Below are 18,845 nucleotides of genomic sequence, written 5' to 3'. Positions count from 1 at the left end.
TAGGAGCCCTCACACACCTTTCTGCTGTCATGGCGGTGTGTGGGGGGGGACGGGGGACATTGTCCACAGCGCGATGGGAATATGGACCAGTTTAACTACATTTCCTCTTCTCTGGGGCCCCTTCTTAGGAAGTTACACCAAAGTTGGATAATAAAGTGACATGCTGAGTGAGCTGAATGGAGTGAATATTCACATATATAGCCCTGAAATACAATGTGATTTTAACATGATAATGATGAGTCACATGAAGTGGTGACCCACTGTGACCCCAGTTCTATGCTATCATGCCACTGAATCCCAACTTTTCCCTTCCCCGTGCTATAAGTACCTCCTGTCACCACCAGCCAGTAACAGCCATGACGAGCTGGTGAAGGGCTGGGGAGGGCAAAGGAAGGGGCTCCATTCAGAATGAGGCAGGCAGGACAGGAGGACAATGGCAGTTGTTGCAAAGTGTTAAAGAGCGGAGGGAACAGGACACAGTATGGGCTGTCTCAGGAGAAGCAGAACCCCCCTCCCACATATCCACCCCCCACACAGAGAATCTGATAACTCTTGGAAATAAAGGGAAGACTCTGGGTTCCCACCTAGGATACAGAGTGAAATACAGGATTTGATTTATACATTAAGGAAACAGTGACCTAAATGCTACAGGACCTGGGCACATCTGGGTCACATTTAACCTGTTCTATGTCTCAAGGAGAGCAACAGGAGTCCCAAGGAATCCTAAGGAATCCCACTGGGCTCCTGCTTTTGGACCCGTCCTATCACCCCAGTCTCCCCAAGTCTCTCCATCTCACTAACACAGCCCAGGACTGCAGTCCCATCACCTCAACCAGACTAGCTGGAGGCCCCCGAAATGTCCTCCTGGCTCTAATCCACCTACAGAGAATCTCCAGGGCAACTCTCTGGAAACACCATTTAGATTGGTCACCCCTCTACCCAGCTCCTTCAGTGGCACCTTAGCTAGCCAATTCCAAACTCCTTGTTTGCCTTTCAAGTCCCTCAACAATACGGCCCAAACTTCCTTTCCTAGCCCTGTTTCCCATGATTCTTCAAACCTCTCTACTCAGGCCAATCTGGAAAACTCTCCAAGCCCAAAACCTGCCCGGTGGCTTTCTGCCTCCCAGCCCTTTATCATCCCCACTTAGAAGAACCACACCCCTTAGGCCTGGCGCAAATGCCACCTCCTTCAAGATGCCTTCTCCAGTCACCGTCCAATCTTGTGACCTCTCCCAAACTGCAGCATACTCTCTAATCACCTGGGGGTCTTGTTAAGATGCAGAGCGTGTTTCAGTGGGTCTGGGGTGGGCTGGAGAACCTGTGTTTCTAACAGCTCCCAGCGAGGCTGTGCTGGAGCCCAGGACACATCGCTGTGGTGAGGTGGAACACCCTGCATCCTTCCAACGGGATCGATCGCATATGGCCTCAGATTATTAATATTCAAGTGTGGACCTTAACTTCCCTCCAGAGTGAAAATTCCTTGAGAGCAGTGACCCACAGATTCGCAAGCATATGCTGCTTTATGACCAGTGGGTAACAGAGTTCTTTTCAACAAAAGAGAAAAACACCTATGACTCCTCCTTCACACCATATACAAAAAGCCCAGATGGATGGCTGATATAAGAGCAAGAGGTAAAATAATAACATTTTTGGATAATGACATGAACAATATCTTTATGACCCGGAGGGAGGTAAAGATTTCTCCATAGGACACAAAAAGCACTAACTATAAAAGAAAAACATTGATAAGCTTGGCTTATTAGAATTAAGAATTTGTGTTCATGTGAAGATACCCCTAAGAAATTGAAAAGGCAGACCACAGACTGAAAACAGATGCTTGCCATACTTTTATCTGATAACATCTCCTATTCGGAACATAAAAACAACTCCTACAGATCACTAAGGAAAAGACAAACAGCACAATTTTTAAAAATGGAGGAAGACTTAGACTTTGGGTGGCGAACACACAATGCAATATACAGGTGATGTATTACAGAACTGTACACTGAAATCTATATGATGTTATTAACCAATGTCACCCCAATAAACTTAATAAATAAATACATGTTTAAAGAAATTGACAGGTTAAAGACCCGAACAGGGAGTTCACAAAAGAGGATACCCACAAGAATGTTCAGAGCACCAATTCTTCTCAAACTCTTCCAAAAAATGGAAGAGGAGGGAACTCTTCCAAACTCATTCTATGAGGCCAGCACTACCCTGACACCAAGGCCAGACAAAGACACTACACAAAAGAATACTACAGAGCAATATCCCTTATGAATATTGATGCAAAGATTCTCAATGAAATACCAGCAAACAAAATTCCGCAGTGTGTTAAAAGGATTACACACCCTGACAAGGTGGGATTTTTTTTATTCCCTGAATGAAAGGCTAGTTCAACATACATAGATCATTCAATGTAATAAGCCATATTAACAGAATATCCACATGATCTTCTCAATTGATGCAGAGAAAGATTTGACAAAAACTCTTTCACGATAAAAACACTCAACAAAATGGGGAAAGAGGACAATTACTTCAACAGCCAATGATGAAAGACTGAAGGCATTTCCTCTAAGGTCGGGAACAAGATGAGGATGCTCAGTTTCAGCACTTCTAGTCGACATAGTACCGGGAGGCCTGGTCAGCCCAATCAGACAAGAAGATCCCACATACGACACGCAAAAACCCCGTCAGATCTAATGAACAAATTCAACAAAGTTGCAGGATACGAATCAACTCACGAAAATCAGCTGCATTTCTCTACACTGACAATCAACAATCTAAAAAGGAAATTAAGAAAACTATTCTTTTTACTACAGCATCAAAAAAAAATACTTAGGAATAACTTTAACCAAGAAAGCAAAAGACTTGTACAGCCCAGCCAAGGCTAGTATGGCTCAGTTGGCTGGAGCATCATCCAGTACACTGAGGGGAGGCACAGGTTCGATTCCTGGACAGGGCACATGCCTAGATTGCAGGTTTGGTCCCTGGTCAGGGTACATATGAGAGGTGACTGTGATGTTTGTCTCTCACATCAATGTTTCTCTCCCTCTCTCTCTTCCTCTATCTAAAATCAATAAACATGTCTTCAGGTGAGGATTAAAAATAATAATAATAATTTTTTAAAAAGGCTTGTATACTAAAAATTATAAAATGTTGCTAAGGAAATTATAGAAGACACTAATAAATTCAAAGATATCCTATATCCACGGATTGGAAACTTTATATTTTTAAGTCAGTACTATGCAAAATGATCTACAGATTCAATGCAACCCTATCAAAATCTCAATAACATTTTTTGCAGAAATAGAAAAATCCATTCTAAAATTCATATGGAATTGCAAGGAATCCTGAATAGCCAAAACAATCTTGAAAAAGAATTAACAATATTGGAGGACTCATATTTCCCAATTTTAAAGTAAATACAAAGCTATAGTAATCAGAATAGTGTGGTACAGGCATAAAGGCAGATGCATAGACTAATAGAATCTCTATTTTCTGGAGTGCCCAGAAAAAAACCCTTGCATAAATGGTTAAATACTTTTTGACAAGGGTGTCAAGATCATTCAATAGGGAAAGGACAGTCTTTTTTTAAATTTTTATTGTTATTCAATTATAGTTGTATGCCTTTTCTCCCCATCCCTCCACCCTACCCCAGCTGAACCCACCTCCCTCCCCCATCTCCACCCTCCCCCTTGATTTTGTCCTTGTGCCCGGGAAAGGACAGTCTTTTCAACAAATGGTGTCAGGAAAACTGGATATCCACATGCAAAAAGAATGAATGTGGACCCTTACTTTACACCATATACAGAAATTAACTCAAAATAAAGACTTAAACATAAGAGATGAAACTATTAAACTCTTGGAAGAAAACAGATGAAAAGTTTCATGATACTGGATTTAGCAATGATTTCTTGGGCATGACATCAAAAGCGTAGGCAACAAAAGAAGTATATAAACTAGACTAGACTAGATCAAAACTGAAAACAGCTGTGCGTCAAAGAGGCAATGACAGGTGAAAGGTAACCCATGGAATGGAAGAAAATATCTGAAAATCATCCATCTGATAAGGGGCTAATAGGTAGAACATACAAAGAACTCCTACCATTCAACAACAACAAAATAAACAACTGGGCTATAAGAAGAGCGGGCAAAAGGCTTGAATAGACATTTTTCCAAAGAAGATCTACAGGTGACCCACGGGCACACAGAAGGATGCTCAACATCACTGATCATCAGGGAAACACAAACCAGAGCCATGGAATATCACTTTATACACATTAGGATGGCGATTTAAAAAACATAGTAAGAATTGGCAAGGATGCGGAGAAACTGGAATTCTTGTGCACGGCCGGTGGGAACGTAAAACGGCGCAGCTGCTACGAAAAACAACAGGCCAGCTCCTCACGGCACTAAACACAGAAGGCCACACGATGTGGCAATTGCACTCCTGGCTGTGTGCTCACAATCATCAAAAGCGGGAACTTGGACAGATATTCGTACCCCCATGTTCACAGAAGCATTTTTCACCATAGCCAGCAGCGGAAACCACCCAGATGCCTGTCAGCGGACGAATGGCTCAACAAAACGTGCTGCACACAGACGGTGGAATGCCACCCAGCCCTAAGAGGAAGGAAACTCTGACACACGCTACCACATGGATGAACCGTGAAGACGCTAGGTTAAGTAAAATAAGCCAGTCACTCAGGACAGATCCTGTGTGAACCCACTTTCACGAGGTGCTTAGAGGAGGCAAATCCAGAGGCATAACGTAGAGGAGCGTTGCCAGGGGCGGGGAGGGAAGGGACTGGGCAGGTACTGCTTGGTGGGCGCAGAGTTTCCTCGCCCACCAAGGATTAACAAAGTTCTGTTTATGGAAGGATAAACAAAGTTCTGTGGGCAGACGGGGCTGACCGATGCACGAGGTGAATGCACTTACGCCACCGAACCGTGTACTTTGAGTGGGCAAAACGGTAAATTTTGTGTTATATGTATTTGAGCACAACAAAATAAAATTAAAAAAAAAGAATGATCAGAGATCCTAAAGAAGTTGTCAAACACTTGAAACAATTTGAATATCCGTCAGATTTCAATGGATATGTGACCTGCGGTCTACATGTATCGTGAAACGCTGGAAAAAGAAAGAACTGCATACAACGGCATGAGTGAATATCACAGACATTCTATTGAGTGGGAAAAAGCTACACACAAAAGAATACAGGGTCTGTGACCATTTATATGGTGTTTCAAAAACAGGCAGCATCAAACTCCGGGGGCAGAAGTCGGGACAGTAGCTGTCGACAAGGGTGAGACATGAAGGAGCCTTCCGGAGTGCTAGAAACATTCTGCCTCTTTCCTGGGTGGTGGTTACCCGGACGGATACAAAATATTGAATAAAAAAAAAGATGCTCATTGAACTATTCATGCAAGTTTTAGGTACTTTATGTTCAATTTATCTCAATTTTATAAAATGAAGCAAAATGGTGAGGACAGAAGGACTTCGGTGGAAGGGAAGGTAGAAGGAAGCTGCTGAATGTGTCTCGCAAACACCCTTGGGGCTTATGGAGTGGGTGTCATGGCCCATGTTTCAAGGAAATGGAACCAAGGAGATGCACTCGGCCAAGCAAGGGAGAAAGACTTCTGTCTCAGTTGGAAATGATGTTTCTGAGCTGACCCCTGTCATAGTTCTTAGGGGCAAACACAAGCCCCAGGCAGTCTTCACTCCTGATACAAGGCGCCCAGAAGCCCCGGTCTGCGTAACCCAGGGGGAGGTGTAGACACAGCAGTTCACACCCCTCTGTGCACTCTAATTCTCCAGTCCAAGAGCCAATAGCGAGGACCTCTGTGGCTCAAACAACAGTCCCATGACACAGGACTTAAAACCCACACCTACAGCAACACAGAGAATGGCCTTTCCCACTTGGGGGCCACGTTTGCCCAACTGAGGCATCACGGGAACGGGGTCTTTGGGGTCTCAGGAACGTGTACACAGCAGGTTTTGGTAGTGGCCTCAGTTTCCACATTCACCTGAGCGGCACTGCCTCTTCAGAACAGTACAGGCAGGGCCTGGGCATGGGAACGCCTCCAGAGTCTCTGGTTCCGGGGGAACTCGCCCCAGCCTAGCACCACGGGAGTGCTATTCCTCCCGGCAGGATGCAGGCCGTGTCTGGGACAACCTGCAACACTTCGTGTCAGGCACTTACTTTCATCATTAGAAACATTCCCCAGAGATGTGTGGCTGGAATAACGTTTGTTTTCGCTTTCGTTGAGACATCTTTCGATCCAGCTCTCTGAAAAAAGAAAGAAAATCACAAAATTGCAGGAATGCCATTGGTGTTTGTGAAGGGGCAGGAACACCAGAAACGCATTGGATTTATTAAATGCCCATGAGTTTTCACCTAAGAACTGCCTCCACTGGGACTGGACGTTACGAGAAGCGCGACGTGTACCATTTGCCGAGTAGTTTGAAGGCAAAACGGCAATCTGAAGCCCCACTTGAATAGTTCTTGGTCAAATTCTACTCGTTCTGGAATATTCGTTGCCCATCAGTACCCACTGAGGGCTACCTTTTTTTGAAAAGAAGACACATTCTTGGGAAGTAGTTTGCACAACAACATTTGGGCAGCTGGATCACTGGCAGTGGTTTGCAGGCTTGCAGCAGGACACTTCCTCTGAACACAAACAAAAAGGAAGGCAGGAAAAACCCCGGGGCCTCTGGCGGAAGGGGAGGCGGGCAGGGAACCTTGCAGCTCACCTCCATTTGCCCAGTGACCCCCGAAAGGGGCTCTTCCAAGCACAGACCAAAACCCACTGCAGGGGGGAGATATCAAGAGCTCCATAACAGCTCTGCAGTACTTTCAAGATCCAAAAGACTATGGTTTTTAAAATCCATTCCAAAGGCTACAGATGCACTTCCCCTAATGTAGCATAATGCCATCCATCCTCTAGATCATCCACTGGACATTCATTCATTCTACATGAACTAAGTACATCAGCTAAGTGCAGTCAGTTCTGCTTTAACACTTGTTTTGAAAATGAGTGGGTTCCAATGCAAGTGGCATGTTAGGGAATGATTTGAGCATGAAGTAAACTATGTGTTTGCTTACGCTTGATTTCCTCTGCAAGAGGAGGTGAATGCAGAAAACCGCATGTAGCTGAACTGAGCTCTGCAGGAATATGCAAAATTCACAGGCTCACACAGCAAGCATCTGCCAGCTACTTTTCCAGTGTGTGTTACGAGCCACACCTTCCCAGATAACTAACCCATGTTCCACCACTTCACCATAATCCAAGATGCAGGCCTTCCGACGTCTGCTTCCAAAGCAAACTCAGGTCTCTTCGCCATTTAACATGTGCAAACTGTGCTATCATTTTTATTAGGTGTTGCTTTAATGTCACTGACAAAGTTTTCAAGTGCTGTGCCCCTAGCTTATTTTTCCAGTAAACTGTGATTTTTATTGTGCAATTTTGCAGAACGGTGGTGATTTTCTGGAGTGCATACAGCAGAACTGACTGCAGCTGCGTCCGTGTGCATCCGCGCGCTACAGTCTCGGCCACAGGGGAACGGGCATTTAGTGGACACCCATTTTAACATGCCAGGCCCTTTTCGTATGCTATCTCACTAAATTCTGACAACTCCCAAAGTGAAGATTTTCATCTCCATTTTTCTTAGAAAGCAACTGAAGCTTAGAGAGATTACGTAATGTGACTCCTCGTAATTCAAAGAGCCAAGGAAAAGAGCATTAGTTAACACCTTCATAACACACTGTGAAAAGCAGCCACACTGGAGAATAAGCTATGTGTGTGTGAGGGGTGGAGGGCAGGGAAGCAAACTCAAACAGCAGGGAGAAACGTTGGGTGTTTGTTTTTTATCTTATGTTCCAACGAACTGCTCTTTTAAAAGCTGCTTCCAAAACTAAATAAGCAGGGATACGTCCAAGGGGAGGGACAGAAGCCAGCTTGTTAAGAAAGAGGATATGGAAATCTGGTATTTCTGAGGAAGCAGTCGGCAGCAGAGAAATTAAAAATGCTAGAGCACTATGCCTTCCAGATGGCAAACGCACAGGCTGGAAACCGATGGCTTGTCTCCTTGTCAGAGCTAGAGCTGTGCCGGCACAAGGTGGGCGCCGGTCGCCATGCCGCACCGAACAAGGCACCTGTATACAAACCTCCCAATTCTCTCCAGGACTCTCTGCAACGGCTCCCCCGATCTTCTGATCCCTTCAGTCCTGGCCCACTTCCCCTGGCAGCGGCAGCCACGGCTAATTTGGGACAGCCTCTGATGAAGTGCGCAGCTTCTCCTCCCTCTACCAGACCATCCCACCAAAAGCGATTTCTATAGTTCTGGGCCAGTTCCTGGTCTCGCAAGTTAGGTTTTCACGCCTACTCACTCTCATATGTGTGTGGGCACACATCACACACTCACCTCCCCAACCCCTTCAGCAGAAAGAGGGAACTAAGAGAAACTCTCTCTCTCTCTCTCTCACCCACTTGCCTGTGCTAGGATTAGGCCTGTTAAAATCGGAGCCCCTAGAAGGGCCTATTCTTGCAGGTGAGATGCCCCAGTGATGGGTGGGGCACTCTCTGGAGAACAATCTGCCAACATTCTGGAGAGGAGGGGAGACTGAACACCAGGTGGCCCACAAGAGTTCAAGTCCAGTAGGGGCTTGCCCCTCCTCCATACTGCTGAACCCCAACACTAGACAGATGTAGGCAAGGTTACAAGGGAAAGAGGGTTGGAAGCCCAGTTAAAAAAAACAGAGAAGAAATCTCACCAAGGAGCCTTTCCCCTTCCCACTGTACCCACTCAGGCCCTCTGACCCCACGGTCTGTGCCCGCAGGCACTCAGCTACGCAGCTCTGCTCCCGAGAGCAACGCACAGTAGGTTTGGTCTCCCTTGTACATGGAAGCTATCGGAGGACAGCCATCAGGTCTCCGTTTTTCTGGTCAAAGTGCCCCACCTGCTTCAGCTCTTTTGTGGAGGACATTGTTCCCACTCCTTTGCCATCGAATTCACCTGCATCTGGCTGTCTTCAGGGTAATCAACGTCCTTTGGAGCACGTAGCACCAGGACAGACTCTGAGATGTTCGGACGGTGGCTGGGCAGTGCCCAGAATGGCACAGGTAACTTTGGTTGTTCTGGAGACCGGGAGTTCTCAGAGCACTCAAGGGCCCTGCATTCCAGAGTGCGTGGCTGCCACGCTTTGAAATATCCAAATGGGCCGCAGGCTGCGGGTCCACAGGTGCTCTGTGACCTCTGTCATCGTCCCTGTAGAAGGGGCCTCTGCAACTTGTGTCCTCTGAGTCAGGTTGTCTGTACGATTGGAAGGCCCCTACTGGTGTCACCAGAAGTAAACTTTAGATACTTTGAAACTATTAACAATGGGTTTTAGTCTTGCCAAGATCAAGAACTACTCAACCAGAGTGACATTTATATTGAACTTGTAATAATGTATTGCGTTCATCTGTTTTATTTATTGGTGTTGATATGATTTAATAATAAAGGCCACCATTTATTGAGCCCCTATGGGCCAAGTGTTAGGCAAATGCATTACTCCACCATCATACTTAATGCCCATAGACCCCTATGACAGGCAAGCCTATTAACAGGCATATTTCCAAGATGAGACAACCAAGGCTCAGAAAGATCTGGTGACTTGTTCAGAGTCACCCAGCCAGTAAGAGGCAGGACCAGCACCCTAACCTGAGTCATAACCACAATGCTCTCTCCCGGTGTGAACTGATCTCTCCTCCGAGGTCCCACACGGTCCCCAGAACACAGTGCCAATGTGACCGCATCGATCAGTCTGCCTCGCACTAGAACTCCGGCTACCCTCTTACACTTTACAACTTTTGCTAAAACTCCCTTGCGTGTTTCTTTGCCAGCCTTTGCTATACACAGCAGGCTCTTCTGTTTAGAACTGAGACATCTTTAGAATGGAGTCCATTTTATTCCATTTCTTTTGACTCTTCACTAGTGCCTGGTATAGTTTTTCATGTAGTCTGGCCTCAATAAATGTTACATCACTGAGGCACGTGATATCAAAGAATGCACGGCGTATAGATAGATACGACCACCTAGCTACACGACTTCCTAATCATTTCCTTTTTTTTTTTTTACCACATAAGCATGAAGAAATACAAGACATCAAAGGTAATTTTCTCAATAAAGCAAGCACAATTCAACAAACATTGATTTTGTGCCTTCTAGATACAAGAAGCAGTAGTAGAGAGAAGCTGCAAGGGATACAGACATAAATAAGTGGGGTTCCGCCCTCTAGAAAGTGAGGCGGATGCCACTCCCCAAGCTCGTGAGAGCGAGGACCCTGTTGGTGCTTTTCCCTGCCTTGTTCCCAGGGGCTGGCCCCGTGCCAGGCCCCAGAGATGAGGCAGGAGAAATACGTGCTGTTGAATGCATTACTTTTCTCGAAAAACAACATAAAGTTCCTACTGTGTGCCAGGTACTACACAAGGTATTTTCACAAATGTGGTTTAAGTTAAATCTCGCAACAATGTTACGTGGTATGTTTTAATATCTCTGTTCGCAGAGATGGACACTGAGGCTTGAAGCGAAAGTTCAAGCACAAGGCGGACTGCGATCCATCTGTATGATAATGCAGGCGCTGCAGTCCGAGACGTAGGAGAGCTCAGTTCACACGTGGATAACTCTCTGGCCCCAGGTGCCTCATTCCTGATCCATACAAGTCATCTGACCTTCTCGTGAGGACCGAGCTCACTCTAAGCACCCAACAGGACTTACTGACGGCCGTGAGTCTAGGCTCCTGGGCTGCAGAGTGTCCCTTCCCCTGACTCCTCTGGGGCTGTGGACAGGAAGCGGGATGCTGATAATGCTGTGTGGGTTTTCACTTGGCAAGGAATTTCACCCGCACTCTGCAGAGGCAGATCTGAATGGCACCCCACTTTGGATCAAAGGCTTGGAAACTCCAACTTGAAGTGACTTTCTCAAGTTCATGTATAATGAGGTTGAAAATGAGGTTTTGTAGGAGGAGGCTTGGTTCTCTTTGCAGCAGCAAAAAACAAGCAGGAAGTAGCTGCATTAGGGGCAGGGCACGTCCAGGGTAACCCAAGGCTCAGAGCAGGGCTTCACGAACGCGGTTGTCCGAAGGCAGGTAGCCCTTGAAGCTGACAGAGCCCAGTGACCTACGGAACATGCCCTGAGTGTCACAGCCCACCTCAGGAGGGAGAAACTCATCCCACTTTACAGGTAAGGGAACTGGGGTTCAGAGCGTGGCCGTGGCCTGTTGGCAGTGGCTTGGCCAAGGTCACACAGAAGGGTTAAAGTCAGAATTCAAACCCAGATCTTCAGTCCCCGAGGCCTGTGCTGCTGCTTCTTGCTGCCTCATGTAGGCACAGACCTACTGTTCTCTCTTACGTTACCCATCCATCCATCCATCTTGCAAATAATTATCAAGTACCTTCCTTCAATGTAAGGTTTCAACAGAAGAAATGGGCAAATATTATTTAACTGGAAGACAATATATTATGCCAAGATATCTTTGGTGGGCCGGAGTCTCAGGACCTGAAACTATCTTGTATGTTTGCTTTCTTCTTTATTATTTATTTCCCCACCTTAAATAGGTAGGTTCTGACAGCCTTGTCTATGTTGTTCAATGCTTGGCTCCCCCAGAACTGGGAACGTGACAGGCACAGAGCTGGGGTGACGGTTTGATGAAGTAAAGGAGGGTGAAGAGACAGAGAATGATGGACAGGTGATCTGCCCCCAGGATGGCTTCTGAGAGTGGGGACCATAGAGGCCCTGAGGACAGATGGCGTGTGGCCGTTTAAGGAATGGCAAGAAGGTGCCTTGGCTGATGTGGAGTGACCGAGGTGGGGACCGTACAGATGAAAAAGAAGAGGCAGGCCGGGGAGAATGGGGGCTTTGGAGTTAGAACATTTAGATTTCAAATCGCAGCCCTGCCACTTACTAGCTATGTAACATTGGGATGGTTCTTGAACCTTCCTAAAGCCCTTCCTCCTGGGTTCTCCAAAGATTAACTAAAATAATACAGGCAAGATACTCGGCACACTTGGCATTGTGGGCTGTGGGAAGCTGAGGAGAGTGTGGTCTGTCTACCAGGGCTCACAGCTGAGAGACAGGGCCAGCCGGCCAAGGCCCTGTTGAGCCGTTACTGGGCTTCCTCCCAGCACCAGCCACCGTGTTTCAGAGCCTCCTCTCTCCTCCTCCCGGCACCAGAGCCTTTAACAGCTAGGGCCTGTGAGGAGGAAACAGACTCCGGGAGGAGAACACGCTCACCCAGCACGCTGCTAGGGAAGCCAGCAGGGAACCAGGAGCGCTTCATTACTGTCATAAGGTGCCTGGGGGCACTGAGAAGGAAGGGAGCCAGCAGGGGGCTTCCAGCTTGGCCGGGCTGCTTCACACCACGGTGGCATTTCAGCCAGTGCAGACCAAGGAGGGGAGGAGGGCATATTGGACAAGGGGGCTGCTGGCAAGGACAGAGGCTCAAAGTGGGTTCTGGGAAAGGTGAAGAGTTCACTGGGAGAAAGGTGGGACAGTCAGGAGCAGATTACAAAGGCCTTGTCCACCAGGCCAAGAGCCTGCAGACAGCTGGGAACCAGCCATGACTTTTAGTGATTTTTAAGCCGTGGGGGAGTAGCCGACTAGCTTTGTTTCTGAGGAACAAGATGAGAACAGGGAGTTCTTGACTTACGCAACACCTGAAGGGAAACACTGCCTGACTTGGTGTCCCGGGTTTTAATAGAAGGCATTATTCATACTCGTTCTATCAATAGTCTTTCAGGGCACTGGGATGCGGCCTATTTTAGGAATTCACAGCTTGAGAAACGCTACAAAGAAGAGCTGGTGAGCTGTGCTCACAGCTACCAAGGGAGGACCAGGCCCCAAGTCCCTCTGGGGGTGCACTCCCAGTCTCCCCTCCCCCACCCCATCCCAGCCGGGCCCTGGTCATTACCAGTGAAGCCACCACAGCGTGGCCTGCTGCTGTGTTCTCCCACTCCAGGGCGGGCTTTCCTCTTGATCATTCTCCCCCAGCCCCTTTTTCCCCTCCCCACACAGGACACACAAGACCAGGTGGGAAGTCTGGGCAGAGGAGGTGGGCAGCTATGGCCTCACAGGGGGAGAACTCAGGTCAGTGGGTTGCCATGGCGACACCACAGGCCCTGCCCCAAGGGCCTCTGGGTTCTAGGAAGGCCCCCCACACCCTGCCTCCCAGAGGCAGCCCCACCCTGTCCCTGCCTTTATTCCTTCACCTGCCCACCAAATATTTATTGATGAGTGCCTGAGCTCCGACTGCTTACCAGGCTCTGAGGATCTAATGGTGAATGTGGCAGGTTAGGTCCCTGCTCCCGGGGAGCTTATATTCTGTGGTGGAGACGGATGAAAACCAATAAGCAAGATGACTTCAGAGCACAACTGTTGTTATGAAGAAAATGAAGCCAGGGCATGGGATGGACAGAGAAGGGGATGGTGTATTAAATGACAGGGACATGATGTCAGAGCAAGTACAAAGGCCTGAGGTGGGAATGGGCTGGGAGTGTGGGGATGAAGAACCAGGGGCCAGGGTGGCAGAGGGGTGGGGAGGAGGGGAGAGCAGGAGGAAATGAGGCCAGGAAGTTAGGAAGCGCCCAAAGTCTGTAGGGACTTTGTAAGAACTTTACATTTATTCCGAGTGTCCTAAGAAGCTACTGAAGGGCTTTAAACGGGTGATAACTGCACTGACTCAGAAAGGGTAGCCTCCTAGGCGATTTACACTCATTCACCCCACTGTCTGTTCATCACCAATTCATGGAGCACCACGTGCCAGGCACTGGGCTGTCGACATACACGGTAGGGATGCGGCAGTGAGCAAGACGGGCAGTTTCTGTCTTCGTGGAAGGTGAGACTTTACTGCAGGAGTCGCTATTAAATAATCACACACATCAAGGTGTAATTAACAAGAGAGCCACGGGAGAGAAGAAAAGGGAGGCCTGACCGAATCTGTGAGAGTCCGAGAAGCTTCTCAGAGGAAGCAGCATTACAGTAACAGGTGAAGAACCAAAAGGCGCTATGTTACCACCCGGGGTGAAGAGGGAGGGAGGAGTGTTCCTGCCGGAAGGACCAGCATGTGAAAGGCCCTGGAGCTGGCAGAAGAATGCGGCATTCCGGAAACTGACAAGCGTCTGCGTGGGAATGCACACACTCCTTCAGCAGTCATCCACCTGTGCTGGCTTTCCTGTCTGACGAGCACTCTGCAAGATGCCATGGGGCGGGCCCCCACCAAAGGCCTGGGCTCAGCTAGCAAGTCTGGAGTTTATTCGGTAGGAGGTTGGGAACCTCTGAAAGGTTTTGACTAGAGTATGGCATAAGCGCCCGAGTTCAGCTCCATCTGGTGCTCCCTGAACACCACCTTAGTGGGAAGAGAAAGGGAAGCAGGAGACCATGTCACTTACCGACCAAACCTGGACCCTTCTGAGATTGAAAATGGGCATTATTAACAATTTTGCCAGGACCACATGTATATAAATCAGGACTGTCCCAGGCAAACCCAGGACTTAATGGTCCCGCTCCATAGGAGGCCACCGCCAGAGCCTAATTAAGTCTTAGAGGCTTGACCTAGAACCGATAAAGTGAGATGAGATGTGAATTCTGCTCTTTCTAATTAACTATTTAATATATTCACTCTTGTAGCCAGTCCATGTAACCAGTGTCCCCACGTCTCTTCCTCATCTGCTGGCGTCTGAATCACAGCGTGATGCAGGTGGATCCGAGGTGACACCGATGCCATCCCCTAGAACGTGGCCTCGCAAGGCAAGCACCACCATCTTCAACAGCAGCATCGCAGCAATGACTTGGCTGAGGTCGCACAGGGCTAAGCAGCTGAGACAGCACTTCAGTCTGACTCTAACCTAACCATTCATACACCCATAACTATATACGCCTTAAAGTCTCACTGTGAGTACTAAGCTGTGTCTGACGTAATGCCAGACACACGATAGGTGCTCAGTGAGTGATATTACTGCCCTTTCCCACTTTAGGAAAACTCAATATATAAAAACTCTAAAGTGGGCAAAGAGAGTAACTAAGGCATTGTTATTTGCAATATACAAGAGTTAGCGAGGGAACCCCGAGGGTGCCCCAGTGCCTCGAGTTCACAGATCATACGCTCAGAAACAGTCCCTGCAGGCTACAGGAGAGTAATGCTAAGGTGTTCGGTGCCATCTCCTGTCGAAGATGCATTCTATGCAAAAGTGGATCTCTGCTCTGAAAATATCCCTGGGAGCACCAGATTGACGCACGTAAGTGCAAACCCAGGTTGTAAAAATTTCATTTCCCTTGACTTTTGGGGAGAGCACACCCACTACTTCCTAATGCCAGTGGACTTCTCTGTAATTACAATATTATTAAAACACGTAAAGACCTGGAAAAGGCTGCTGGAGCCAAGGCTCCCACTGTGCACAGAACCTGATATTATGCAATTCTTGACATTGTTTCTTCTCTGCGTTGTTTTTTTTTTCTACTTCTCCCCCAAACTAGCCTGAAATTTTGAGATAAATCACCAAAATATTCTTCTATTTTTTCTTTCCTATGTTTATCTATTATAGAAATTATATTTTTAAATGTTAAAAAGAAAAAGATATTCACCCACAAGCCCACCCTTCTAACATGTAAACTACTTGTGCACATATGTGACCCCAGGGAACATGCAATTTCTATTCCTTTTCCTCTTAACATTGTATCCGGCAGATTTTTCCTATGTTGCTAGTCTTCGTATTTATCCTTGTTTAATAGATGCCATAGTGATACTGAGCTAATGCTCCTATTTTTTTATAATGTTTCAGTGAACAACTTGGTTCAAATTGTCTTCTCTCTGTTTTGAATCACTTCCTGAGAATATCGAGAAGGGAAAGAAGCACGAGGGTCTGGTAATGAGCTACCCGGCAAGGGTCTGAAGTCTAGCCTTAGTGCTTACTAGTTGAATGACTTTAGGCAAAGTCTCTAAACCCTAAACCTCAGGGTCCCCTCCTGTAAAACACAGATAATAATAACCTGCCTGCCTCACCTTAGTGGTGTGAGATTTCCGAGAGCAAACACATGAGAAGCACTTAGCACAGTACCAGGCACAGAGCAAGGTCTAGACGCACGGAACCATGGTGATTCCCAGGTGCCTGTTTATGACAGAGGCCCTTTGTTCTAATGACAGTGCAGCAGTCAAGAACATGGACTTGGGCATTCAACTGGCAGGGTCAAGTCTGACTTCCTTACTGTATGACCTTGGGTGAGGGACTCGACCTCCATGAGCCTCAGTTTTTGTCATTTGCAAATTGGGAGTAGGAACGCAGCCCCCCGTGGAGTTGGTATGAGGATGAAGTGAAAAAGGCACAGAGACTGCTTACATGATAAGCACTATAATTCCTAGCTATCACAATTGTCACATCACGCCCACCGCCAAAGCATCCCACTTAGTCCCTTCCCTATTGTCGCTCTTTCCGTTTGATTCTTGGATCTCTTGGTGTTGTGAAAAGAATGTGGTCTTGGAAGCCAAGAGGACAAGAATTCTAGTCCTCCCCTTACAAGTGACAAAGTCTGCTCTCGTCCCTCGACAAAATTACTTAAGCTCATGGGCCTAAATTTCCTTCCTATATGGTATTAAAAAAAAATCTACATCATGGGTTATTATGAGGATTAGGAGAAATAACATAAGCTCCTTGAGAGCTGAGCGTACTCTACTCACCCACTATTCCCTGCACGTGGATGGCGCTGGGCCCAGCAGAGCAGACCAATGAGGAGAGAAGGAAAGGAAGGAGAAAAGGGAGGAAAAGCAAGGAATGAATGAAGCACCAACATGGTGCCTGGCACTTAGCAGAGTCTCAAAAGAGTGTCAGTTCACCTGCAGTTAGTTATGAAGTACTTGTTCGCACGGAGCCTTGAGCCAGGCTTCCTCCAAAGCAAGCCGAGCTGTAGCATCCTGCACCACAGGAAGGATGGCGTGGTGGCCGTCGGGGCAATATTAACGGAGCACTGACTTGTGCAAGCTGCTCTAGTGGATGCTCCGCACTGTGCACCGGTATTACAGGCACGGGTGGAAATTTGGAGAAACAAAGGAGACGTGCCAAGTAACCCTGTAAAATGAGGGTGGGCAGTGTGCGCCCCTTAGATCCTCGTGCCTGAGCACACCGGGAGGCAGCGTGGGGACCGTCGGAGCTCCACGCGGAAGGCAAAGCACCAGCCCCGCCCTCCCACTACGTGTTTCCAGCCGGTGTGGGCAAGGCCTGGGTGAAAGAAAGCACCATCAGCACCGGTGCCAGGACACACCTCAGTTTAGACGCTCCCTCGTTACACAAAACAACGCATGTGACTCGATCCCCCTGAACGGCACTTTCATTAAGTATCAAGTGGGAATGATCCATTTACCAGGTCGAGGATTGAAAAGACTGAGCACAATACTATTGGTGATGTTCCCTATGCTATACTGTAATTAAAAATAAAATTTTAAAAAGATTGAGCACAGCAAAGGTACTGCATAAATTTTGTTTTCTTTTATGCGGTCCTTGTGGGGTGACAGGAGAAGGTGAGCCTGGGACGCTACTGGGGGAAACGAGAAGCTAGCGGCACTCATGCACTTTCTGTTTATTGAGCTTTTACAGCATGCCAAGGCCCCGTGCTGATCCCTTGACATGAATTGCTTCATTTCATCCTCAGAACACCCTGTGAGGCAGGCACCATGCGTGGTCCCACTTTACTGACAAACCAACTTAGGCTCAGAGCGGTTACCGAACTTGCCAAGTCCATACGTCTAGCCCTTGGCAAAGCCAGTGCTGTTAATGAGTCTGTCAATGATGGCAAACTCCCTGCCATTAATGACTGTATCAGTGATTGCAAACTATTAGGCAAACTGTTAGGCAAGTGGAAGATGCTGTTACTTTAACACCAAGGTTTTCATGTTGAACTTACTGTAAGGAGAATCATGTCTGTAAGTAAATAAGAATCATGCCTTGATGATACGTGTAAGATGTCAAATTTGCCACAGTAACTGGCAGGTAGGGGAGGCCCACCCAGCGGTGGTGTTGGGCTGAACTCAGACGCTCTGGGACTGATTGGAGACGAAAGCCACACGTTGCATGAAGGTGCCCGAGCCAGACAGAGTGCCCATGGGCATCCTTGGTCAGCAGCCTGCTGCCAGAGTCACACCAGGCCTCCCACGGCAGCCAGATGCCCACTGACAGCCATGACAGCACACTGCAAAGATCTGCAGGTGAGCTGCTGTCTCCCACCGGGATCAGGGATGACCTGACCTCCTGAACTACTTTATCAGTAGAGGAGCTGAGCTAGAAGGGACATCTTATGGTCTTCCTTCTAGATCCAGGTTTTAGGAAGCAGCCCTGCTTCAAAATCAGAGCAGTCTGTGTCCAAATCCTGGTGTGACACAGCCATTTGGCCTGGACATATTAGCTAGGCTTTCTGATTCCAGTTTCCTCATCCGTGAAGTGGGGATAATAATGCCGCAGGTTCAGCATGAGATGAAATGGGGTAAAACATGCATTAACACTTAGCACAGTGCCTGGAAAAAATGATAAATTTCATTACTCCACCACCCAATTTTAAAAGGGAGTCACTTTAATTTTTTAAAAAGTAATAATTTTGAAAATAACTCATTAAGTCAGCCTGCCATTAATTATCAAAATGATTTCAATGCTTTCTCCTTTTGTCCCATCCTCCCTGGGTCTCTTCCTTCCTTTTCAAAAATGATCTATTTATAGAACAGACTGATGATTGTCAGATGGAGGGGGGTTGGGAAACTGGGTGAAAATGGAAAGGGATTAAGAAGTACAGATTGGTGGTTACAAAATAGTCACAGGGTGTA

The 18,845-nt window shown here is 47.3% G+C and overlaps 1 protein-coding gene across 1 annotated transcript in view; it reads right to left on the bottom strand.

The window, feature by feature from the left end:
- The window catches only part of RFX4 (regulatory factor X4), a 134,180-nt gene that overhangs the window by 102,458 nt on the left and 12,877 nt on the right, over window positions 1–18,845 (bottom strand). The window contains exon 2 of the mRNA XM_024579275.3: window positions 6,210–6,296. Coding sequence (XP_024435043.2) covers window positions 6,210–6,296 — 87 coding nt within the window. The remainder of the gene's footprint in view (window positions 1–6,209; window positions 6,297–18,845) is intronic.

This window comes from Desmodus rotundus, chromosome 3 (genome assembly GCF_022682495.2).
Source record: "Desmodus rotundus isolate HL8 chromosome 3, HLdesRot8A.1, whole genome shotgun sequence".
In the NCBI taxonomy this organism is placed as follows: Eukaryota; Metazoa; Chordata; class Mammalia; order Chiroptera; family Phyllostomidae; genus Desmodus; species Desmodus rotundus.
Note: the sequence above shows the minus strand (reverse complement) of the source record. Positions and strands in the feature narration are given on the sequence as shown.